General features: G+C 36.9%; 1 protein-coding gene across 21 annotated transcripts in view; it reads right to left on the reverse strand.

Annotated features, from left to right (window-relative positions):
- Positions 1-223: 223 nt before the first annotated feature.
- Positions 224-27,078, reverse strand: part of LOC145944834 (uncharacterized) — an 88,315-nt gene continuing 61,460 nt past the window's right edge. For 5 of the 21 annotated variants that reach the window (XR_014426743.1, XR_014426742.1, XR_014426739.1 and 2 more), the window contains 8 exons: positions 26,657-26,884; positions 10,887-24,812; positions 9,863-9,934; positions 7,698-8,903; positions 5,728-5,938; positions 4,530-4,627; positions 2,090-2,168; positions 1,829-1,879 (listed from right to left, as the gene is read on the reverse strand). Coding sequence is in view for 4 of the 21 variants with exons in the window: in XM_083053397.1 (XP_082909523.1) it covers positions 1,750-1,879; positions 2,090-2,168; positions 7,698-8,903; positions 9,863-9,934; positions 10,887-24,812; positions 26,657-26,884 (15,641 nt within the window). In the remaining 17 variants the exon portion in view is untranslated. Of the gene's footprint in view, positions 1,880-2,089; positions 2,169-4,529; positions 4,628-5,727; positions 5,939-7,697; positions 8,904-9,862; positions 9,935-10,886; positions 24,813-26,656; positions 26,885-27,078 lie in introns of all 21 variants that reach the window. The other 16 variants (XR_014426748.1, XR_014426747.1, XR_014426749.1 and 13 more) reach the window with 13 other exon arrangements.

Below are 27,078 nucleotides of genomic sequence, written 5' to 3' on the forward strand. Positions count from 1 at the left end.
TTGACAGCATAAGAAAATTCAAAATGTATTGCTATTGCACATAGAATATATCGTCTGTTTGTTGAGTAATAGTCTTGCACATTTTGCAGTAATATATAATAATATATTGCATGTATAAAAGTATTTCTTTCGTCGCGAGATAAATATCATCGACAACATTAAAGTACCAGCGTCGTCATGGCATTCGTAATGAATTATATATACTAAATGTTATACGACTATATAGGAGCATATTATATTTTATTTTGATGCGCGTGTGATTGTGCCTTTGGTCCTTAGGTCAGATGGGCTCTAGGCAAGTTCTATTAAACGTAGTATAACAGTCATTATAGACAATAATTTATAAACTTCAGATAGCATAATCATATTATATCTTTCAATATATCATATATCATACATTAATAGAATAGCTTATTTAAATTTCGTTTTAATATATTTATATATTATATGATTTTTTCTTTTCCTCTTCTCTTTTCTGTGCTCCTTAGAACTGCGTCATACACCGAAAGCTAACACTGGCTTAGAATATTAAAATGAATCCGGATCCGCGCAAAGTTTCAAATAATGTAATTTCTACACATCATCATGTCGTTAATTTTCGCTATTTAGTTTTACGCTGTTTTACGTGGTATGATAGAACGCTGATAGTGTAACTCTTTCGAGTTCACAAATTAATACATAACATTTGTGTCCAGAGGCTCGCTATATAAATAAAATTTTCCTGTTAGCATCTTATAATTATTGCAATCGTATCCATAGTACATTTATATATATATATATATATATATATATATATATATGTTACGCTAAGAAATTATCATATATACAATTAAAAACTGTTAGGAAATATCCTTTAAACAAGTTAAATTTATACATTATGTTCCGATGCATAAAAACATTTATATTTCTCACTGTTAATCAAATCAACACGATGCGCGAAATAATCGGCACCTCTCTCCTAGTTTGTCATTTTTTTATTATGCCTGAATTCGCGACTTGAGTCGAGTAACAACAAGAAATTCCCTTATTCCCGTTTCAGAATTTATCAATTATGTCCATTGTCCAAAGTATTAATGAAGAATATATATATATACATATATATATATTCGTTCATTTATTGCCGACCTATTAAGCGATGGATAGAGATGATATACAACCATCCTACAGTTTAAATGGACTATTCTCGTGAGAATAATATTAATCTAGACGATCGATCCATCAAACTATCCTCTGCTGCTGCACTTCTACCTAAAGATTCACATCTTTTCTTTTTTCATCATTTTCGTCTATCTTTTCCTCCCTTCCATTTCGCATTATAGCTTTGAACAACACGAGAAAGGCGTTGTACATGGACGGGTTGGCATAGTGAAGACTAGCGCGGATCGGCTAGTCGGACTAGCAACGACATACATAGACACATTATCATCGATCGCGAGATTACAAACGCAAACAAGTAAGGCAACCGAGCGAAACGGAAAGGCAAGCAAATCCGAAGCATAGGCCAGCGTGGTAGTAAATCATCGTGCATGCTTTTATATGGCTTCAGAAAGAGGACACGTCTTCAAGTGCCTCTCTGGCCCTACATAATCGAAAACTTGACGCCCGAGGACGCGTCAAGTTGAAGGAGTCAAGATGCTTCGTTAAAAATTAATCGAGCGAGAGAATCGACGTCGGAAATACGTCGACGAATCCTCTCTCTTTTTTTTTTATTCATCATGAAGGTTCGAAGGGCAGCAGCGTATTCTATTCCTAATGGTCCTTTCTTTCTTCTGTCATGAACGTGTCCACGATCTTCTGCATAGATTCTCGCAAATCATCCGTGCCACCGGCTCCTACAGATGATACTGTTCTCGATTCCGTTCGTGTGGTCGTTGTTATACTGCAAAAGATGATTTTCTTAAGATTATGTTTATCTACATGCATGTAAAAAAAAAAGAAATACACATTTTTAACTAATATTTGATACAAGTGAAAAAAAATATATAAAAGAGAATAAAAATTAAATTAAATTAAATTTTATCGCTGGGAGATACATAATACTTGCCTTTAAAAGAAAAAAAAACAAACATTTTTGAATTTATATATATACCTTTCCCCTGTGACAGGGTCCACCTCGATCGTTGTCGTTTCCATGAAGGATGGCTCGCTATGTTGCAAAAAGTCAGATTCTGCGACAACAAATGAGAATAAATCAAACATTTTGTGTGACTTTCGCGGCGGATTTCGCTATTTCGTTGCTGCATGTTTTACATAGAGAACAAGAATACGAATCGTATATATCTCTCAAATTTTACATCATGCCCAAAACAAGGGGAGAAGACTAGACACATATAAAAAAAGTTACAACATCGCTAAACATTTGACGATACATAATATATAGATATAATACGCATTTTCACTCAACCAGCCAAACTATATGCAACTGTTTTTTTCACGCGACATTTTTTTCTGCACGTGAATGTATCTCACAGCAGATGTCTTCTCGCGTTTTTTATAAATTGTACAATTTTTACTGCATCTACTATTCATTTTCTTGTACTGTGATGCTAATTACTTTTATACATGTGTATGCTACAAGCTGTATATCATCAAACTCGGCCGAATTCCTATGTCTTAATTGTAATTTAAAAACGTATCATATATAATATAATAACAACACTCCATATATACAGGACTTTTAGTAAATCATGTTACAATCGACGAGAAGATAATTCTTCGCTATATTTTTGCATACTTTTCTACAGGAAAGTGTGTCGTCAATTATACTATGATTTCTTTAATCTACCCTGTATATTCTCATATATATATATATGCGAAAAGATAAAAATATAGTATTCAGAGACTCTGAATCCTAAATAGCAGTTTGTCCGGTTCTTTTCAATTCCAATAATAACAGGACAATTATACGCATATCCTTTTAGACGTAAAAATGGAAATACTAAGAGTAATTAAACTGAACTTTATCAAATTAAATTTTATATCTCTCGCGTGTATTTAAAGTTTGTTTTTATATAATTTCTTATAAATACATAATTCTTGCAAATATGTAATTATTCTCTGCCATTTAGGATCGAAGAATTAATTGCGTTTCATAGGAAGACAGCACCGCTTAGAAATAAACGCTCGTTGATCTGTAGTTAATTAAATACACGACGACATTATATATTACTGAGCAATATTCTGAATACTTCTCAGTACGATTGTGCTTGAACGCAGCGAGCTCGTGTGAAGCGCTGATAAAAGCCGCTGAACAAAGCATTTAGCAGTTAGTCGTAAGAAATGTAGGTATTCAACGTTCTCGATACAACAAAAGAGTATACTACGGTAAAAACTGAAAGTGGACTTCTTTTATTATATAGAAATGAAAAAAACACCAACGTTTGATAGGTTTGATATATATATAAAATTTGGAAATGTGATACTCTATAACAGAGACAAATTGTCGATATACGATATTTTAACAGCATTATTTCGAAGTGAAGCAATGATTTTTTTTCATGGAATAAATTAAAAGATTTTTAATTTAACAAATATTTTGGTACACACTATATTGCGCATAAAGAAATTTAATTTTTTGAGTAAAGCGTATTATCAAAGTCTAAACTCGAAACAAAAGAATTGTCACGATTATTAAATATCATAATTTTCAGTCTACACTGTCCGCTGGTTTTGACCGTAGTTTTGCAATCGTAAATAAAACGCTCCATGAAATTTGGCAACCATTTTATATATAGGAGCCCGTACTAACTACATTAGTTAGTATTGTTAGACGAACGGTCAGATAGAGTGCTAGAATATTACTGCGAAATTTGGCAACATTAATTCCTGGTGCGGATAGGACGACATCCTTGCGGATTTAAAGTTCTTCAGGGCGACGATACAAAATCATTCTACTTGAGTCGATCCTCATGTTTGACACATTGACAGAAAATATATCGTATAGATTATAACACAGGGAAACTCGTGTATTTAAAGGATGTTCAATTAGTAAAGCATGTGTCACGTGATAATCAACATATAGACATGTCTTAGCCATCGAAATGCTCGTGTCTATGTTTTATTTTAAACTAGCATATCGCTGATAAGAAGAGAGATTAAAGGGCTCAAGGAATGAAAAGATGAAATAAAAGCATCTTCTATTCCGATTCTTCTCATTATCAGGGATTGAAATTGATATAATTTCGGCAAATCTAATTTTCGATACGGATACAACTGATCTAAATTCGCTCCGGAAATATATCGATTTTAATCCCTTTCATACTGCAACATACGTTACATTTTTGCGGGATCAAAAGGGAAAATTCGGTAGGGGAAGCTATTAAGAAGCTGTAGTACATCAGTCGGTGCAACGCAACTCGCTCTCGTTTCGAAAAAAGAGCACGAGAGAGTTATCTTAATACCATTTCAGAAGTTTGTCGTATATTCATCTGTCTATATCGACAAGATTCAGAGAAAGCCATTCTCGCGCACACTTGTGCTTATATGTGTAAAATACGATATATCTATGTACATACACTTAAATTACTTACATGACGATTCGCCTAACAATCCTAACGTGACTAAAAACACGACTGTTGGTCCCTCTACACTTTAGCTTTATCTTGAGTTGCTTATTGTCAGAAGAGAGCTAGAAGGGTAAAAGTAAACTATAGGATGCTCGAAATAAAAAAAAAAGATAAAATAAAAAAAATGGGAAAAACTAAAAAGAGAAGAGTAAGAGTTTCGTGCACAACACTATTAGATATAAAACATATCTTTCTATATCAGTGAAAAAGTTGTGTCCCGATAATAGGACACTGCTGCGACGAATGCAAACTAAAGTCGATAAGATGCAATCATGCGGGATATCAATATCAAAATTCATGCATAAACTGTACTACAGAAAAAAGAAAGCTTGCTTCTTCTTGCTTATACGAATTTACCTGTCTTCGGGTGGTAAATCAATTTATCACACATACGCGATGTATTCGATATCGTACAGAAGATTAGCCCTATATGTGACAGAAGGCAGTTTGGTTTTACAAAGGTATCATTTGTTACAATCATCGCCATGATTATTGAAATCCTGTTACATATGTCATTTAGTTGAAATTTCACTTTTCACGTAAATTATATCATACAAATGATTTTGAAACTATTGCGATTGCATTTAACGTGGAGATAGACTCCAGTATTACAAGTATGCAAATATATATCACATTTGATAAAATTTCCTATCAATAATATTGCATATTTCTGGGACATTGCATACTTTATAAATATTTATATTTTTTAATATTGTATAATATATATAAATCCCCCCTCTTTCTCTAATATACCACCTTTATTATAATCGAAAAAAATCTTTCAATCATATATCTTTTTTCAAAAGTAGGGGTGGGCTTCAAATAATATATTATGTTTTTCTGATTAATTATTATAACTTTAAGAATCTTCATTTACAAAATGTTACATATAAATTTGCAATAATTGTTACAATCTTACTTATATCATTTAATGAATATTTAAGTATTAATTACATTAATCAGAAAAACTTCAATTTTTAAAAATTGTATCCCTGAATTTGAAAACAAGATACAATATTAAGTAACACAATATAAATAGTAAATAGACAGCTGAAATCTCTATTTTGATATCATAAAAGCTGTTGACTTTTAAAAAAAAGCTTTACATTACTCAAAAAAGTGGTATAAATATTTTAAAAAATAATGTGAAGGGTAATCGTACCCGGCTTGCCTCGGGACAATGTTAGATAAGATGTAGATGACACGTCGAAACATTTGTGGCTCCAGAGCAAGTATAAGCGCTACTAGAAGCACCAGCGCAGCGACAGCTATGCTCATCCAACACGCGCAGCTGGCTCTACCAGGTGTCTTCGTCCTAGTCTTCGCTTCTATCACATTGCTCGAACAAACCGACGATACCATACCGTGTGCTTCTGCCATTTAAAGATTATCAATTGCCATGAATTATCGTCGGAAATCGTTGAATTTTGATGAATTGATTGATTGATCTGGATGAGAGACGCTCCACCGCCGTGATTAGTAATGAATAATAAGCCAAAAGTAATACCGAAACAGCCACATATTCTGTCTGCTGATTTAAACCAAGTTTATCGTAACGATCTTATTGAAGATCACAATGATATTATTAAAGCATTAATTTCATCATCTTTTTTTTTAACAATTTATATAATTAAATTTATCAATTTGTAAAATATTATCAATTCTAACTTATCGCTAAATTGGAAATTTCCAAAAGATAAATAAAAATTTAATGCCATTTAAATTTTACAAATAATGAAAATAATCTCATGCAATTTTTTGCAAAGCTTCTCAGCGAATTAGTTCATATTGTTTAGCATTAAATGATATTAAGTATATGCGCTGAAATCATACTTTATGAAAATTTCCTAACTGCTTTTTGTAACGTTACATCATTTTATTCCTTGATCATTGCAAACTTTCGGTTTAATTAGTGCTACTTTGGCCAAACACGAAGAAATTTTGTGCGCACAATAAACATATATGATTCTTCTCTTTGTATATCGCTTCAACATTTCGGCATATAATAGATAATACATTTAATCGCACCTAGCTGATCGTAAATGAGCCTCAAATGAAAATATGCTAGTCCCAGAAAGCCCATATGATCATAAGATTCCATCCATCCTGTAGCCAATACCAACGAAAAATAAAAAAGAAGAGAACGACGTTATCGTCAAATGTTTCCCAAACGAAGCAACATTCAATTGTTCACCATTAATTGCACATATCATAATTTCTCACGAAGTGCACCTACGAAGAAGAGTATTTGTGCACTTTATGCAGACTTATATGACTGCACTTCACAAGCTTTATTTTTCCTTGAGCAGGTTGTTTGCCCTTCTATACGCACGACGCCGACATAGAAGGTATAAGACAGCAAACAAATCACAGGTCATGCATTTCCCAAGCTAATAATTTCTGTTTTATTCCTTAAAAATTTTCATGTAACAATCAGAAAGTCAAAAATCCATTTAATTGAAAAATTATAATCTAATTATATTTCGAGTTTTTGATTATTTTACGTACGTCTAAAAAATTTCTTCAATTTTTAAAAATATTTATTAATAACGTGTTATTTTTTGCATTCTTGCATGTGAGAAATCTAGTAAACTAAAGAAATATATTCTAAATGAAAAGAAAATTCCAAAGTATAAGTGAATCAAAAGAGGATTTTTGACTGTCTCTTGTTTCAATTTCAAATTTTCATCCCTGGAACAGCTGTATACTCGAAATATCTATATAATCTAAAATTCGAGCAATTTTATCTGAATTCTGTTTCAGCGATGATCATTCTAATCGCTCAAGTTCCATCACCCATGTAATTACTTCATATAATTAATTCTTTCGTCAAACAATCGCGAACATCAACATGTGCTTTTAAGTCACCGTACAATATTAGCGGAAAGTACAGGAAGATGTGCATGGAGGATGCGTGCAAACAACTAAAGCTCAGCATGTCAATATAATCCATATGTGTATATATATATATATATATATATATATATATATATATATATTTAGATATATATATATTTTTCTCTCTTCTATTCAGGCTCGTTCACACGTATCCGAGAGGTAACCGGTTAGCGAGGGGATTCGAGGTAATATGTACATTGCTTACTTAGAAGGTTAGCTGTGAGAGTGTGGTACCTTGGTCGTCCTCCAACGGGGACAGCTCCGCACCTTCGTGCAGTGCTACATCCGACCCGCTGGAACTGCCCAACGTACGTCTCTTGCTCGGGGATCGTCTTCTAGGTTGTGGCGAACCGTCACTATCGGTGTCGCTGTGCATATCGTGCCTCGAGCTACCACCATTCTTGTTGTTGTTGCTGGCGGCGAACACATCAATGGCACCGCCGTTGCCAGAGCCGGGCGACGTGTCTTGGGAGTATTGCGTTATCGTTTCCCATTGTTCACCCGTCGTCGAAACCCAAGAAGTTGTCTCCCCAATCTCAGATTTCGTTAATCGCTCCTGGAGATTCTTTAGAGCATGAGTTTCCGCGTCGCCGAAGTCACCGCCATCATCACTACTGCCGGAGATCACTGTTCTTATCACCTTCTCGATTCTCTCTGTCTCTGGCATTTCTTCCATCGTTACTCGTTGCACGGTTGTGATCGTTTGCACAACACCATCGGATTCAGATTTATCAGTTTTTATCGTAGTGGTGGAAGAATCTGGGAATTTGTCTCCAAAGTCGAAGATCTCGCTCGGTAGGGTGCTAGCGACTTGATTTATCCTCTTGACAACTTCCTCGCGAGTTATGGGCTGCAAAGCATCGTCTTCCGAGGTCAAAGTCACGGTCCTTACCGTTTCAACGACTCCACCTGTTTTCAAAAGCTCTTCCAGTTTCTCAGGATCGACCGATGGATCGCTAGTCACTATTGTAGTTGTTGTTTGCCGTATTTCTTCTATTGGAAGAGTCATTTCCATTCTGCTGTTTGTATCCTTGAGCGATACGCTGTTTTCTTTCGTTGTTTCCTTGATTAGATCTCCGTCCGTGTATTCCCTGGTAACGTATTTAATGGTTCGCGAAACCGCTTGTGGACCTGTGATACGATCTTTCAAGGATTCTAATGGAACGGATTCGAGATTGTCGCTTGTTTGGGGTATACAAGAATCGATTTTAAGGGGTATCTTGCTCTTTAGATTACTGTTCTTGTTCGGCGATTGCGCTTCCTGCGGTTTATGTGGCTGCTCGCTTTTACGTGTTCGTGAGGCGTCACTAAGTTCCAGATGGAACTCGGGTTTGGTAGACGGCTTGGTGGTGGAGTGACGCGGGGCGGGAACAGGTTGCTTTGATGGAGCAGAAGTAGCATGCCTCTCTACAGTCCCATCAATCTCAGCCGAATCATGCCCTGACCCATCCAAAAGGACATGGACAAGAACAGGAACAAGGACATAAAGCACATTGATACACACTAAGAATTTCAACTCTAGCCCAGCTGCCAAAGTTAGACCCGGAAAGAGATTCGGAGCGTGTCTGTTTCGCAGTACGTATGTATACGCGCATACACACTAATAAAGGAAAGACTCGCGCTAGTGCACACGCACGCACGCACGCACGCGCGTGCGTCAGGTGAAGAGGAAAAAATTAATCGTAAAATGCGCTTCACGTGTGTGTTGCGTGTGCACGTGCACAGCAGTCTATTCGCGTATATTTAATTTTAGTTAGTATCAATACTGCAACAAGGATTAGTCTGTTTATCGAAAACAAAAGAGTACACTCATTAAAAACGATGTCTAGTCATAGCGCTTGAGTCTTACTAAAACGTACCGTGGAAGCAGGAACAATACGCTTTTAAACCTTTCACAATACATAATAAATAGAGACACATACTATTTTGATATCCACAATAACTTTCCTCGAAACTATATCATTATTATTAAAAAAAATTTCTAATCTATTTTTTTTTAATCAATTATTTTCAAGAAGGATTACTTCCCTGTGGGAGTTCTATATCATTGTTTGTTAACTATTCTAGACTATATAATATCTAAACTATTTATATACAAATTAGTTTCGATAATAATCGACGAGAATGTATTGTAATAATCTCGCAGATGAGAACTATCTTTCTTCTTTATGTGTGAATATATCAGCAAGAAGAGATCGCGGTATCTATTTAGTAAGAGACATGCGCACAGTATCGGTTAGTGTGAAAGCGTCGGCAGGTGCTAACTATGGAAGATAAAGCTAAATATAAATGAGGGTACCAAAAAACAAAGTCTGCTACCGTTATTGATCTTCGACCGAAGATGATGATCCGAGTACGTGTGAAGTCTTTTACATTTTACTAGAGTCATTTTACGTTACCTGCTTTCGTCGAGGTGTACGACGCCTGTTCTGCCAAATGTTGAGCCTGTCTTGCAGCCTCTTCGGTTATATCTGAAAAGGTCACAGAGCACAAATTGAGTTCACATCGAGAATTGACAAATATGACATTGAAAGCAGTGATTCAACAAAGATTAGATGATGAATGATGTTTTCCCTGTATGGCATACCTCGGTTCATGCTTCGCTAGTTGTAGTACTCCTGTTAATTTCAATGAGACATTACTGTATAATTGTAAATACCGTGATCTCTATATGTTATAAGCTATAAACGAAAAAAAAGAGACATGATTGGTGACAAAATAAGATTCCGGTGGTCGATATAAGTAATACTTAGAAAATTATCCATTATCATGATAAGAGACGTTATAAAATGTAGCAAAACCTGAAAGCATGCATTTCAACGAACGTTATTAAAATTAATGTTAAAATGTCAGATATAACTGAAAATAAGTACAGCAAATAATTAAACGTACTATATAGGTATATCGTTTATTCCTCTCGATGTCTCTTTGAATCTCCATATTATAACAAGCGCTGTTCCTGATTTAAATTTCATATATTTCAAATATATAATCATAATTAAATATATGTATATCTCATTTATGTAAAATTCTGATTAACAATATACCCATTCGATATACATGGAAACATAAACAAATCCAAAACAATACGCAGAAAATTATAACAGGAACAAGCGATAGTATGAATGTTTCAAATGTTGTCGATCATCTCTACAAGTCGTAAAACAACGGAATTAGTGGACTGAAAATGACTGAGATTAGATGAGTGTTAGATTTCATTAATGAGTGACGAAGTGCATGAATATATATCTCTTTCTTTTTTTCTCTCTGATGTCACGAGAATTAACTAGTAAAACTGAAGTTACAGAGAAGCGTCAACTTAATCATTAATCATGTTACACACAGCTGGTATATGTAATATATATAATATATAGATATATATTTATATATATGGATATATAACGCAAGATTATTGCAAGATACCTTCGGTTCTACTGTCAGTGAACTCGGCGAGTGAACCGGGTGGTGGTGGGGTCGTTCGCACAGACTTTGTCACGACTGTGGTGACGGAGTGCCGTGTGCGAGGCTCGGGGTGCTCTATCGTAGTTACTGTCTCTACTACTCTACGTAAACCTGAATCGTCTGACAGCGTGACGATCTCGTCAGCTGTCGTTTCCTTGTTTGGACTAATCTTTTGTGGAATGCGAGATATTTTTTTATCCCTAACTGTTTCAGTTAAATGCTCAACATCGTCTAACATCTCCGATTTGCCAATTATCTCAGAACTATGTCGTACAACTACCTCCTGAACACGCTCGTTTATGGGCTTAGATCCTACTTTATCACTGGCTTTTTTTGTTTCAGTCGCTAACGTTCTTTTTACTTTGCTCGTCTCTTTAGAAATAGACGAACCTACATCTGTTGACGCGCTTTTCGCATCACGTGGTAATTTAGACACCTTTTGAACAATCCTCTTCTTTGATGTATCTTTAATGGCACCGACAGATTTGTCCTTTGCGTCAGTTAACAATTTAGCGGATTTATCTTTCGCTTGAGCGTCGCCCTTAGCACGTGCTTCTTCAGCAACTGCTTCCTGTTTGGTTTCTTCCAAGAATTCTTTCATGTCATCCGTTACGTCTTCTACTGCGTGTTTGGCACTCTTTGCCATGCCCGATAGAAAACCACCAGCCTTCTGCTTAGCTTTTTTAACTTCTTTCGTGGTTTTGTCCTTGGCGATTTCCGTGGAATCGGCGATGACGCCCGCGCTGGTTGTTAGTTTCCTTTTGACCGCTTGTGTGTCTTCTTTAGTTTCGTTCACGACTGCGTCTTTGGCACGTTTAGCTTTCTGCGTCGCGTCATGGCTAGTAGATTTAATTTTTTCGCTGGCTTGCGATACACCTTGTTTTACTTTATCCCCTGCCATTCTTACAGTAGAAATCGTTTTGTCCTTCGCACCTTTCATACTTGAAAGGCTCTTCTCCTTGGCATCTTTCGCACCCTTCACAGCTTTTTCAGTGGAAATCTTAACCTCGTCGGCAGCTTTGTCCTTCTCCTGTTCGAGCTTTTTCAATCTCGCTGTCGCTGCCTCTTTAATAAGCGCTTCATCTGCGGCTGCTTCTTGCTTGGTTGATTCCAGAAAGTCCTTCACATCATCGGAAACCTCTTTTCCTGTATGTTTTGCAGTCTGGATAACTCCAGACAGAAAACCTGAACCTTTGTCTTTCGCCTTTTTAGTGTCTTTTGCTGGTTTCTCCTTAGTCGATTTGGTATTTTCCGCAACAGCATCGGCACTTGTTACTAACTTATTCTTCACAGTCTTTATATCTTTCTTCGTTTCTTTACTGACACTTTGCTTGATATCTCTTACATCATGTGCAACATTTATGGCTTTGGATTCTATTTTATCATCAATTTTCTTCGTTTCACTTACTTTTTTATCAACAACAGTCTTCGTTGTCTTTACTACTTGACTTGCTTCCTCAGAAATTTTATCTTTGACATTAGTCGTTATGTCTTTCGTAACATTTTTAGTACTCTCGACTGTAGTTTTCTTATATTCCAATTCCTTCAATCCAGTTGTAGCTGCTTCTTTAGCACGAGCTTCCTCCAATTCCGCTTCCTGTTTCGTTTCGTCCAAAAATTCTTTAACATCATCCCTCGCGTTTTCAACAGCATGTTTCGCACCTTTAACTATTCCGGACAGAAAACCAGAGCCTTTTTCCTTAATTTTTTTCGTTTCGTCAGTTGCCTTATCTTTTGCAGTTTCAGCATCGTCGGCTACAATTTCAACACCCGTTGCCAACTTTTCTTTTATTAATCTTGAATCCTCTTTCACTTCTTCAACTGCTGCATCTTTAATGTCTATAACGCTTTTTACAACATCTGCTGTAGTAGTTTCTATTTTCTCGCCAATTTTCTTCGTTCCTGTTGTTATCTTTTCATCGGCTGCTTTTATGGTATCGGCAGCTTGCTGTGCATCCTTAGAAACTTTCTCGACAACTTTATCTTTTTTCTCATTTACTGTAGAAATTATTTTGTCCTTTGTATCTTTTGTATCAGCGACAGCTTTATCTCCAGCACTTTGAACTGCCGTAATGACAGCGTCTTTTTTATCTTTTAAATCTTTGAGATCCGCAGCAGCTTCTTCCTTAATACGCTTTTGTTCTAATGCAGCTTCTTTCTTTGTCTCATCTAAAAATTCTTTAACATCGTCAGTTACGTCATCTACGGCATGTTTTGCATCTTTCAATATGCCCGAAAGAAAACCAGAACCCTTTTCCTTAGCTTTCTTTGGTTCCTTAGATGTCTTGTCTTTAGTAGTTTCAACACCGACTACAGTTTCAATTTCAGTTGCTAATTTTTCTTTGACCACTTTTACATCATCTTTAACTTCTGCAGTAGTTGCATCTTTTATATCTGAAATTCCCTGTGCGATGTCTCGTGCTGTTGAATCTACTTTTCCGCAAACTTCTTTCGCTTCTGATGTTACCTTATTCTTAGCATTCTGGGCCGAATCGGCAACTTTATTAAAATCTTCGGATATTTTCTCTGTGATTTTGTCTTTTGCATCTTTCGCGGTTGCTATAGTTTTGTCCTTGGCATCTTTTACACCTCCAATAATTGTATCGCTAATAGTATCTTTTTTATGTTCCAGTTTTTTCAATCCGGCTGCTGCTGCTTCTTTAGCACGGATTTCATCCAATTCTGCCTCATGTTTCGTTTCATCTACAAATTCTTTGACATCATCTGCTGCGCTTTCGATGGAATGTTTGGCACCTTTGAATATTCCTGATAGAAAACCGGAACCTTTCTCCTTAGTCTTCTTTACTTCTTTGGCTGCTTTATCCTTAGAAGTTTCGGCACTGTCTGTCACAACTTCAACTCTAGACGACAATTTCTTTTTCACTATTTTTACATCATCTTTAACAGCATCTTTCGTATCTGAAATTCGTGGCGTAATATCTCGTGCAACCGAGTCTAGCTTTCCATCAACTTCTTTCATTCTTGATAATACTTCATGCTTGGCAGTTTTGCTTGCATCAGTAGTCCTTTGAATATCTTCGGATATTTTCTCCGATACCTTGTCTCTTGCATCCATCGCAGTTCCAATAGTTTTGTCCATGGCATCCTCAATTTCAGCAGAAAATAGTTCAGTTGTATCCTTCAAGTCACTAACAGCAGTATCCTTTTTATGATCTAAATCTTCCAATTTTGAAGAAACAGTTTTTTTCGCACACTCTTGTCCTAACGATACATCTCTCCTCATTTCATCCAGAAATTTATTCACATCGTCGGTGGCGCTTTCTGTACTCTGTTTTCCACCTTTAAATATACCCGACAGAAAACCAGAACTCTTGTCTTTAGTCTTCTTCATTTCTTTTCCGACTCCATCTTTTGCCGCTTCCATTTTATCCGCAAAAGCATCAGTTTTGGCAATTAATTTCTCTTTTGTAATTTGAGCATCTTCTTTAACTTCCTCTATAATCTTATCTTTCTTATCTCTAACAGCAAAAATTGGTTTATCTTTTGCATCGGCTACAGCTTGTTCCACCGTCTCTTGAACTCCAAAGACGACAGTATCCTTTTTATCTTTTAAATCTTTTACAGTTGTCAATGCTTTCTCTTTAGCACGCTCTTCTTCCAATACAGCTTCTTTCTTCGTTTCATCCAAAAATTCTTTCACGTCGTCAGTTGCATCTTCTACAGCGTGCTTTGCACCTTTAAATATTCCGGACAAGAAACCACCTGTTTTATCTTTGACTTTCTTAGCTTCTTTCGTCGCTTTATCCTTGGCTTTCTCTGTAGTTTCTGCGACAGCATCAGTTGCTGCTGTTAATTTGTCTTTTGCCAATTTTGTATCTTCTTTCACATCTTTAATCGTTGCATTTTTAATCTCTTTAACGTCCTGAGTAACATCAGCCATGGTTGATTCTACTTTCTCACCTATCCTTTTCGTTTCCGTTGTGATCTTTTCACCAACTGCTTTTGTACTATCAGCTACTTTCTGAGCATCTTTCGAAATTTCATCTGCAATTTTATCTTTCTTATCTTTAACAGTGGAAACTGCTTTATCCTTTGAATCTTTCACATCGGCAGCAACTTGCTCTGCGGTTCTGTGAACTTCAGATACGACAGCATCCTTTTTATCTTCTAAATCTTTCACGATTGTCGCGGCTTTCTCTTTAGCATGCTCTTCTTCTAATGTGGCTTCCTTTCTCGTTTCGTCCAAAAATTCTTTCACGTCGTCAGATGCATCTTCCACAGCATGCTTTGTACCTTTAAATATTCCGGAGAAGAAACCACCTGTTTTATCTTTGGCTTTCTTCGCTTCCTTCGTCGCTTTATCCTTAGCTTTATCTGCAGTTTCTGCGACAGCATCAGCCGCTGCTGTTAATTTGTCTTTTGCCAATTTTGCATCTTCTTTAACTTCTTTAATCGTTGCATCTTTAGTCTCTTTAACGTCCTGAGCAACATCAGCCACAGTTGATTCTACTTTATCACCTATCTTTTTCGTTTCCGTTGTGATCTTTTCACCAGCTGCTTTTGTACTATCGGCCAATTTCTGAGCATCTTTCGAAATTTCTTCTACAATTTTATCTTTCTTATCTTTAACAGTGGAAACTGCCTCATCCTTTGCGTCTTTCACATCGGCAGCAACTTGCTCTGCGGTCTCGTGAATTTCAGATACGACAGAATTCTTTTTCCCTTTTAAATCTTTCACAGTCGTCACGGCTTTCTCTTTAGCACGCTTTTCTTCCAATACAGCTTCTTTCTTCGTTTCATCCAAAAATTCTTTCACGTCGTCAGCTGCATCTTCTACAACGTGCTTTCCACCTTTAAATATTCCAGAAAAGAAACCACCTGCTTTATCTTTGGCTTTCTTCGCTTCTTTCGTGGCTTTATCGTTGGCTTTGTCTGCAGTTTCTGTGACAGCATCAGCTGCTGCTGCTAATTTGTCTTTTGCCAATTTTGTATCTTCTTTCACTTCTTTAACCGTTGCATCCTTAGTATCTTTAACATCCTCAGCAACATCAGCCACGATTGATTCTACTTTATCATCTATCTTTTTCGTTTCTGTTGTGATCTTTTCACCAGCTGCTTTTGTACTATCGGCTATTTTCTGAGCATCTTTAGAAATTTCTTCTACAATTTTATCTTTCTTATCTTTAACAGTGGAAACTGTCTTATCCTTTGCGTCTTTTACATCGGCAGTAACTTGCTTTGCGGTCTCGTGAACTTCAGATACGACGGCATCCTTTTTATCTTTCAAATCTTTTACAATTGTCACGGCTTGCTCTTTAGCATGCTCTTCTTCTAATGCAGCTTCCTTTTTCGTTTCGTCCAAAAATTCTTTTACGTCATCAGTTGCATCTTCCACAGCATGCTTTGCACCTTTAAATATTCCGGAGAAGAAACCACCTGTTTTATCTTTGGCTTTCTTCGCTTCCTTCGTCGCTTTATCCTTAGCTTTATCTGCAGTTTCTGCGACAGCATCAGCCGCTGCTGTTAATTTGTCTTTTGCCAATTTTGTATCTTCTTTAACTTCTTTAATCGTTGCATCTTTAGTCTCTTTAACGTCCTGAGCAACATCAGCCACAGTTGATTCTACTTTATCACCTATCTTTTTCGTTTCCGTTGTGATCTTTTCACCAGCTGCTTTTGTACTATCGGCCAATTTCTGAGCATCTTTCGAAATTTCTTCTACAATTTTATCTTTCTTATCTTTAACAGTGGAAACTGCCTCATCCTTTGCGTCTTTCACATCGGCAGCAACTTGCTCTGCGGTCTCCTGAATTTCAGATACGTCAGAATCCTTTTTCCCTTTTAAATCTTTCACAGTCGTCACGGCTTTCTCTTCAGCACGCTCTTCTTCCAATACAGCTTCTTTCTTCGTTTCATCCAAAAATTCTTTCACGTCGTCAGCTGCATCTTCTACAACGTGCTTTCCACCTTTAAATATTCCAGAAAAGAAACCACCTGCTTTATCTTTGGCTTTCTTCGCTTCTTTCATCGCTTTATCCTTGGCTTTGTCTGCAGTTTCTGTGACTGCATCAGCTGCTGCTGCTAATTTGTCTTTTGCCAATTTTGTATCTTCTTTCATTTCTTTAACCGTTGCATCCTTAGTATCTTTAACATCCTGAACACCATCAGCCACGATTGATTCTACTTTATCACCTATCTTTTTCGTTTCCGTTGTGACCTTTTCACCAGCTGCTTCTGTACTATCAGCTACTTTCTGAGCATCTTTCGAAATTTCTTCTGCAATTTTATCTTTCTTATCTTTAACAGTGGAAACTGTCTTATCCTTTGCGTCTTTCACATCGGCAGCAACTTGCTTTGCGGTCTCGTGAACTTCAGATACGACGGCATCCTTTTTATCTTTTAAATCTGTCACAATTGTCGCGGCTTTCTCTTTAGCATGTTCTTCTTCTAATGCAGCTTCCTTTTTCGTTTCGTCCAAAAATTCTTTCACGTCGTCAGCTGCATCTTCCACAGCATGCTTTGCACCTTTAAATATTCCGGAGAAGAAACCACCTGTTTTATCTTTGGTTTTCTTCGCTTCCTTCGTCGCTTTATTCTTGGCTTTGTCTGCAGTTTCTGCGACAGCATCAGCCGCTGGTGTTAATTTATCTTTTGCCAATTTTGTATCTTCTTTAAATTCTTTAATTGTTGCATCTTTAATCTCTTTAACATCCTGAGTAACATCAGCCATGGTTGATTCTACTTTTCCACCTATCTTTTTCGTTTCCGTTGTAACCTTTTCACCAGCTGCTTTTGTACTATCGGCTACTTTCTGAGCATCTTTTGAAATTTCTTCTACAACTTTATCTTTCTTATCTTTAACAGTGGAAACTGCCTTATCCTTTACGTCTTTCACATCGGCAGCAACTTGCTTCGCGGTCTCGTGAACTTCAGATACGACAGCACCCTTTTTATCTTTTAAATCTTTCACAATTGTCGCAGCTTTCTCTTTAGCACGCTCTTCTTCTAATGCAGCTTCCTTTTTCGTTTCGTCCAAAAATTCATTTACGTCGTCAGATGCATCTTCCACAGCATGCTTTGCACCTTTAAATATTCCGGAAAAGAAACCACCTGTTTTATCTTTGGCTTTCTTCGCTTCCTTCGTCGCTTTATCCTTAGCTTTATCTGCAGTTTCTGCGACAGCATCAGCCGCTGCTGTTAATTTATCTTTTGCCAATTTTGCATCTTCTTTAACTTCTTTAATCGTTGCATCTTTAGTCTCTTTAACGTCCTGAGCAACATCAGCCACAGTTGATTCTACTTTATCACCTATCTTTTTCGTTTCCGTTGTGATCTTTTCACCAGCTGCTTTTGTACTATCGGCCAATTTCTGAGCATCTTTCGAAATTTCTTCTACAATTTTATCTTTCTTATCTTTAACAGTAGAAACTGTCTTATCCTTTGCGTCTTTCACATCGATAGTAACTTGCTTCGCGGTCTCGTGAACTTCAGATACGACGGCATCCTTTTTATCTTTTAAATCTTTCACAATTGTCGCGGCTTTCTCTTTAGCATGCTCTTCTTCTAATGTAGCTTCCTTTTTCGTTTCGTCCAAAGATTCTTTCACGTCGTCAGCTGCATCTTCCACAGCATGTTTTGCACCTTTAAATAATCCGGAGAAGAAACCACCTGTTTTATCTTTGGCTTTCTTCGCTTCCTTCGTCGCTTTATCCTCGGCTTTATCTGCAGTTTCTGCGACAGCATCAGCAGCTGCTGTTAATTTGTCTTTTGCCAATTTTGTATCTTCTTTAACTTCTTTAATTATTGCATCTTTAGTCTCTTTAACGTCCTGAGCAACATCAGCCACGGTTGATTCTACTTTCTCACCTATCTTTTTCGTTTCTGTTGTGACTTTTTCATCAGTTGCTTTTGTTGTATCGGCTACTTTCTGAGCATCTTTAGAAATTTCTTCTACAATTTTATCTTTCTTATCTTTAACAGTAAAAACTGTCTTACCCTTTGCGTCTTTCACATCGGCAGCAACTTGCTTTGCGGTCTCGTGAACTTCAGATACGACAGCACCCTTTTTATCTTTTAAATCTTTCACAATTGTCGCAGCTTTCTCTTTAGCACGCTCTTCTTCTAATGCAGCTTCCTTTTTCGTTTCGTCCAAAAATTCATTTACGTCGTCAGATGCATCTTCCACAGCATGCTTTGCACCTTTAAATATTCCGGAAAAGAAACCACCTGTTTTATCTTTGGCTTTCTTCGCTTCCTTCGTCGCTTTATCCTTAGCTTTGTCTGCAGTTTCTGTGACAGCATCAGCTGCTGCTGCTAATTTGTCTTTTAATTTTGTATCTTCTTTCACTTCTTTAATCGTTGCATCCTTAGTATCTTTAACATTCTGAGCAACATCAGCCACGGTTGATTCTACTTTCTGACCAACTGCTTTCGTAGTATCGGCTACTCTCTGAGCATTTTTATTTACTTCTTCTACAATTTTATCTTTTTTATCTTTAACAGCAGAAGCTGCTTTATCCTTTGTGTCTTTAGCATCAGCTGCAGCTTGATTCACTGTCTCTTGAACTTCAGAGACGGCAGCATCCTTCTTATCTTTCAAATCTTTTACAGTTGTTGTGACTTTTTCTTTAGCACGCTCTTCTTCCAATTCAGCTTCCTTTTTCGTTTCATCCAAAAATTCTTTTACGTCATCAGTTGCATCTTCTAAAGAGTGTTTTGCACTTTTAAATATCCCGGAGAAGAAACCACCTGTTTTATCTTTGGCTTTCTTCGCTTCCTTCGTCGCTTTAACCTTAGCTTTATCTGCAGTTTCTGTGACAGCATCAGCCGCTGCTGTTAATTTGTCTTTTGCTAATTTTGTATCTTCTCTAACTTCTTTAATCGTTGCATCTTTAGTCTCTTTAACGTCCTGAGTAACATCAGCCACGGTTGATTCTACTTCCTCACTAGCTGCTTTCGTAGTATCGGCTATTTTCTGAGCATCTTTTGAAACTTCTTCTATAATTTTATCTTTCTTATCTTTGACAGCAGAAACTGCTTTATCCTTTGCGTCTTTAGCATCGGCTGCAGCTTGCTCTACTGTGTCTTGAACTTCAGAGACGGCAGCATCTTTCTTATCTTTCAAATCTTTTACAGTTGTTGTGACTTTTTCTTTAGCACGCTCTTCTTCCAATTCAGCTTCCTTTTTCGTTTCATCCAAAAATTCTTTTACGTCATCAGCTGCATCTTCTAAAGAGTGTTTTGCACTTTTAAATATACCGGAGAAGAAACCACCTGTTTTTTCTTTGGCTTTCTTCGTTTTATCCTTGGCTTTATCTGCAGTTTCTGTGACAGCATCAGTGGCTGCTGCTAATTTATCTTTTGCCAATTTTGTATCTTCTTTCACTTCTCTAATCGTTGCATCCTTAGTATCTTTAACATCCTGAGCAACATCAGCCACGATTGATTCTACTTTCTGACCAGCTGCTTTCGTAGTATCGGCTACTTTCTGAGCATTTTTATTTATTTCTACAATTTTATCTTTCTTATCTTTAACAGTGGAAACTGTCTTATCCTTTGCGTCTTTTACATCGGCAGTAACTTGCTTTGCGGTCTCGTGAACTTCAGATACGACGGCATCCTTTTCATCTTTTAAATCTTTTACAATTGTCGCGGCTTGCTCTTTAGCATGCTCTTCTTCCAATACAGCTTCTTTCTTCGTTTCATCCAAAAATTCTTTCACGTCGTCAGTTGCATCTTCTACAGCGTGCTTTGCACCTTTAAATATTCCGGTCAAGAAACCACCTGTTTTTTCTTTGACTTTTTTCACTTCTTTTGTCGTTTTATCCTTGGCTTTTTCTGCAGTTTCTGCGACAGTATCCGCGGCTGCTTCTAATTTGTCTTTCACCAATTTTGTATCTTCTTTCACTTCTTTAATCGTTGCATCTTTAGTATCTGTAACATCTTGAACAATATCAGCCACGACTGCTTCTACTTTCTCACCAGCTGTTTTCGTAGTATCGGCTACTTTCTGAGCATCTTTAGAAACTTCTACAATTTTATCTTTTTTTTCTTTAACAGCAGAAACCACTTTATCCTTTGCGTCTTTAGCATCGGTTGCAGCTTGCTCCACTGTCTCTTGAACTTCAGAGACGGCAGCATCCTTTTTATCTTTTAATTCTTCTACAGTTGTCGCGACTTTTTCTTTTGCACGTTCTTCTTCCAATGCAGCTTCTTTTTTCGTTTCATCCAAAAATTCTTTCACGTCGTCAGCTGCATCTTCTACAACGTGCTTTCCACCTTTAAATATTCCAGAAAAGAAACCACCTGCTTTATCTTTGGCTTTCTTCGCTTCTTTCGTCGCTTTATCCTTGGCTTTGTCTGCAGTTTCTGCAACAGCATCCGCGCCTGCTTCTAATTTATCTTTCACTAATTTTGTATCTTCTATTACTTCTTTAATGGTTGTATCTTCAGTATTCTTAACATCCTGAACAATATCAGTCACGACTGCTTCTACTTTTTCACTAGCTGCTTTCATAGTATCGGTTACTTTCTGAGCATCTTTAGAAACTTCTACAATTTTATCTTTTTTGTCTTTAACAGCAGAAACTGCTTTATCCTTTGTGTCTTTAGCATCGGCCGTAGCTTGCTCCACTGTCTCTTGAACTTCAGAGACGGCAGCATCTTTTTTATCTTTTAAGTCTTTTACAGTTGTTGCGACTTTCTCTTTAGCGCGCTCTTCTTCTAATACAGCTTCCTTTTTCGTTTCGTCCAAAAATTCTTTTACGTCGTCAGTTGCATCTTCTACTGCGTGTTTTGTACCTTTAAATATACTAGAGAAGAAACCACTTGTTTTTTCTTTCGCTTTCTTTGTCTCCTTTGTGGCTGTGTCCTTGGCAGACACTGCAACCAATTCAGCATTGGAAGATAGTTTTTCTTTCGTGGCTTTAATATCTTCCTTTATTTCCGATGTAATTTCTTTAATTTCTTCGCCAACGTGCGCGACATCTTTTGTAATCTCTATTTTCTTGCCTATCTTCTTTGAATCTATTGCGGCTTTATCTGTAACAGTTTTCGCGAGATCCTCTGTCTTTTCCATATCTTTAGAAATCTTTTTCGCAACTTTCTCCTTCACGTCAGTCGCAGCTTTGTCAATAGCATCTTTCGTGCTAATTACTACACTGTCTTTTTTTTGTTGCAAATCCTTTAAGTCAGCTGTTGCCGCTTCTTTGGTTCGTGCTTTCTCTAAGGCAGCTTCTTTCTCCGTATCGTCCAAGAATTCCTTGACATCGGTGGATACTTCTTCCACAGAATGTTTCGCGCCTTTGAATATTCCTGAGAAGAATCCTGATCCTTTCTCTTTCGCTTTCTTAGCTTCCTTGATTGTTTTATCCTTTATAGCTTCAGCGCTATCAATGATGTCATGTGTTTCCTCTTCTACTTTTTTGCCAACTGAATCTTTATCATTCTTGGCAGTTTTACCAACATCTTCTACAGCAGTCACAATGTGATCTTCAACTTTTTTCACATCTGTTATCAATTTATCATCTTTATTTCTCGTTTCAGTTGTGATTTTATGTTTTAAATGTTCTGTTTCCGTCAATTCGCCTGTGATAGTCGCTACATTTCGAGAATCCTCCAAGAATTTTGCTGTTATTTCTCGCAGTTCCTCGTGGCCACTGTCCGGCAACTCGAGAGACGGAGTCTTTTCTTTAGATCTACTCCTAGATCTACTCCTTGCTTGTTTGGGGCTTCTAAATATACTGAAAATACCGCTGCTTTTATCTTTTTCAGTAACTTCATCCTCGTGAATGATAGATTTTTTAATTTCTACAGAATCAATGGGTGGAGTTTTCGTAACTGTTTCTTTTATTTCTCCAGCCGAATGTTGTAGATTCTCTGCCATCTGTTTCGTATCTTCCAGAAGTTTTGCCGTTGCCAAACGAACTTCCTCATCTCCGCTATCGAAGGAGGTATCCTTCGAAGAGCTCTGTTCTCGGGATCTGCTTCTTTTCTTGCTTTTTAGTTTTGGACTCTTAAATATGCCGAAGAAGCCGGCGCTTTTCTCCTTGATGTCGGCGCCTACTTCTGTCTTCACTTCGGAAACCTTTGGTTCAGATATTTCAGATTTAACTTTTAAAGCTAGTTTCTCGGCATCTCTTCTTTCTTCCTTCTGATCTTTATCCTCATCAACATCTGCTTTTTCGTTTATTTCTTTGTGAATAATAGTTTTCTCAATCTTCGTCGTAGTTTGGACAACATCGTAAGATTTGCCGATTTTGTCCGCGGGAATGTCGACATCGTAATGAGTAGTCGACACGAAAGTATGTACCTCTTCTTCAGGAATGACTTTTGTACCGCCGCTTTTATATACAACTGGTAACACATTGAAATCAGCAATCTTTCGTGTGTCGTCTAAGAGTTTCTCTGTCACAATTTTAATCTCTTCGTCGCCGCTGTCGAACGATGTTTCCTTCAATTTGCCAAGTTTTTTCTCCTTAGACTTTGGACTCCTAAAAATGCCAAAGAAGCCGCCCTTCTCTTTCGCCTGGTCTTCTTCCTTTTTATCATCATCATCATGTGACTGCTCATCTGTTATAGTAATCATCTTTTCGACTTCTTTATTCTTGACATCCTCAGCTTTTTCTATATATTTTTCAATTGTACTACTAGGTACTTCGACAATCTTAGATGCTTCCGCTTCCTTTTCTTTCATTTGTATTTCTAGCAGTTCCTCATTTTCCTTTGCAAGCACTGCCAGTCTCTTTTTCTCTTTCTTCGCAATTTGCTCTGCACTTTCTTTCGGCTTTTCTACATGAATAACTGGTATAGCTGTTCCATCATCATCTTTTTTAGATTTACTTTTAAATAAACTCGAGAAGAAGCTCGTCTTATCTTTGCTGTCATCGTCGCTCTCACCAGATTCTACTTTTTTATCTTCTTTTTCTGTTGGTTTAGCGAGACTTTCATAAGGCACATGCATGTCCGCAGCAATACGTCTTGAGTCGTCCAAAAATTCAACGGTAGCCAATTTTACATCAGGTGCTACAGTAATTTCTGGAAGTTTACTGTCGAAAGACGAATCTGTTATTTCGCTAGGATATTCTGGCTGCTGTTCCGAAACTTTCGTTGCGATAGCCTTCGGCAGTTCTTCATCACCACTGTCAAAGGACGTGTCCTTCGAACCTTTTTTGCTTTTCTTTAATTTAGATCCTTTAAAAATATTAGAAAATATTCCGCTGCTTTTATCCTTTGTTTTCTTCGTCTCTTCGTCTGATTTTTCGTCCGTACTGTCTGCTGGATGCTGTACATTATAAATATCTTCATAGGCCGATGTTTTCGTGGACTTCGAAACAGGATCTTTATCCTTTGTTTTATCCTTATCCTTTTCTTTACCCTTATCCGCCTTTACTTCTGACTTTTTATAATCAGGACGACCTTCTACCTTTGAAGTTTTTTGCGTAATGCTCGTAGGAATTGCGCCTTGAATCAATTTTTCGTCGACTTCCTTGCCTTCCTTAGATTGTTTTTCTTTTTCGCTAACGGTATCTTTCTTATCTGGTGAAACAATTACTGTTTCTTTAGTAGTCAAAGTTTTAGTCGGTGTCTGATCAAACTGTTTTATTATCGTAGTCTTAGTAACTACCGTTCGACCTACTTTTGGATCATCACTAACGGAAACTGCTGTTTTTAAAGTACTAACTTTGGAATCCGGTTTTTCACCGTGATATTGCCTAACTATCGGTGGCTCGACACTAGGAATTTGTTCAGCGACTGATTTAGAAACTATACCTTTCGGCTCGGCGGCCACTTTATCTAACTGTATGTTAATTAAAGTCTGTCCTACCGCACCCCGCGCCTCTTTACTGTCCCGCACATCATCATAAACCACCGACCACCCTTCCTTCGCTAACTTCCCCTTCTCTTTCTCTGCGTCTGCTATTACACCTGTTAATTAAGTATCATATATTTTAGGCACCTGTATACTTGATAGAAAATAAAAGAACACAATTTTATCAATTTCGTCATCATTAGTGTAAGCTGGCTCGCTCTTTGATTGCTTTTTCATTGAACTGCGGTTAGAGTATTGTAGTGTGGTTTGTGCATGGAGTGTATGTGCTGTGGAGCAGCCATCTTCTCACTACATCATTATAAAAATAAACGCAAGGCAAGTGCCATTCAAGAAGGAGAAGTAACATTAATTATTACCAACAATCAATTTATAATAAATTTTTGATTTGAATATTTTTCAATAAATTATTTTCAAAACGTTTCAGTACCTTGCAATTTCGAAATGTGAGAGTGTGCATCTCTCTTGATTAGTACTATATTAACTATAAAATAAATGCTTGAAGTTCCAAAATGAAGCTGTTAGAATATAAACGGCAGTAAGTATATTCAGCTTCGCAAAAACTTTTCATTACTATTTTAAATTAATACAACATTCGATTGCTATTAGTATAATGTGACTTAGTAATTTTTAATCTATCAACTATGAACACAAATATGAAATAATATTTTTTGATGGACGATTATACGACAACGTGTCTCTTTTCAAATGACAGCTGCTCCGTGCGCGCACACAATTGGGCCACACAACATATTGGCCATTCATGCAACGCCAAATAATTGTAGCGAAACCTTGCTGAAACAAATTAATCCAAAAGTGTCGCGGAATAGAAGAATATTAATGGGGATGATTAAATGAGATATAAAAATTATATTGTATAATATATAATAGAGAGATAAGAGCTGCTTGTATGATATATAAGCAAAATAAAATACTTCGTTATATATTAAAATAAAAGCAAGCTTTTTTCTTTGATAAAATTCTGAAGAGATCCGCATTGGCTTCCAGAACCTGTGAGTGGAAGTAAAAGACGGCATAGAGACATAAGTGTTTAGTGCTCATGTACATTATTTGTACTCTGCATTTTATGTATTATATTGACGGGAATCGTGTCCAGAATCATTGTGCTACTGTAGTAAAAATGTCTCAATATTAGCGTTTGCAACGTTTCGCTGAAATAAGATCGTGTGCATATCGTGTTGATTTATTTAATACTTACATAGAAAGTAAAATTTATTTTATGTGAACGATGATAAATCACAAATAAAATTTGAATATTAAAAACAACATTATCAGCAAAACATCATTAAAATATACTTAGAAGTTGCATTATTGACATGTAATCTTTTTATGAACTAATATAATTATATTAAATGTAACAAATTACGTGTGCATTGTGACATAATTATATAACAATAGCAGTTATATCATTTCTTAAGTTATAAAATAATCACCCAAGAATAAAAAGAAAAATTCATTGTGATATTAATTATTAAGAGAAGACGATAATGTTGAACACAAATGTATAAAAACATTCGAGAAGAATACAACATGTATCTCGTGCATCGTTTCAAAATCTTTTTTAAGCAAATACATTTCATAACTATGAACACGATATCATCACAGAAAAAGGGTATAAATATCTCTGATCTAGCGAGTTCTTTATAGCAAATCCAACAGCAAAACGCAATTTGTTGATAGATGGTTAATAATCGAGTAAATCGATCTCTTAGGAGCAAGCGTGCGCCCGCAGCATTAATTCAATCATGCTGCAGAGCTTTAATTAAATGCATAGTTCTGCATTTGGCGACATAATTCCGCTAAAATCGATTAATTGGCTACCGGTTCTGCCAGGAGCAGTAATAGTAGTAGTAGTAGTAGTAGTAAGCACGGCCCCTCAACCCACCATTCATTCCAATCGCGCTTTCAGTCGCTCACTTACCAGAGACTATCTTGTTGGCGTCGGCGATCACTTTCTGGCGTTTTTTATCCAGATCGTCCAATTCGTCGCGCGATTTTTTGCTCATCGTGTCGGTCGTGTGACATTTCTGCTCAAGGTAATCAGCCATCATGTCGCCGAGCTCTTTCTCGTCGCTCGCATATTTGTCTTTGATGGGGGTCGAGGTTCCGTTGAATACAGTGCCGTTTGTGATTGTGATGTGCTCTTTAGCTGTGAAGTGCAGAAAACGCGTAAACGAGGAGACAACATGAGGAAGTAACATGAGCTGATGTGAAACGTTGCATGACGAAACATAACGTGGCCACAGTAAAATTGTCCGGCAAGCGTTGACTAACACATTTTCTAAGCACGAATAAAAGTGCTTGCTATTTCCACAATTAATAAGCACACGTTGCGACTTGACG

This window comes from Prenolepis imparis, unplaced genomic scaffold (genome assembly GCF_030444845.1).
Source record: "Prenolepis imparis isolate NDT839.2.m4 unplaced genomic scaffold, iyPreImpa1.0 SCAF_13, whole genome shotgun sequence".
Classification (NCBI taxonomy): Eukaryota; Metazoa; Arthropoda; class Insecta; order Hymenoptera; family Formicidae; genus Prenolepis; species Prenolepis imparis.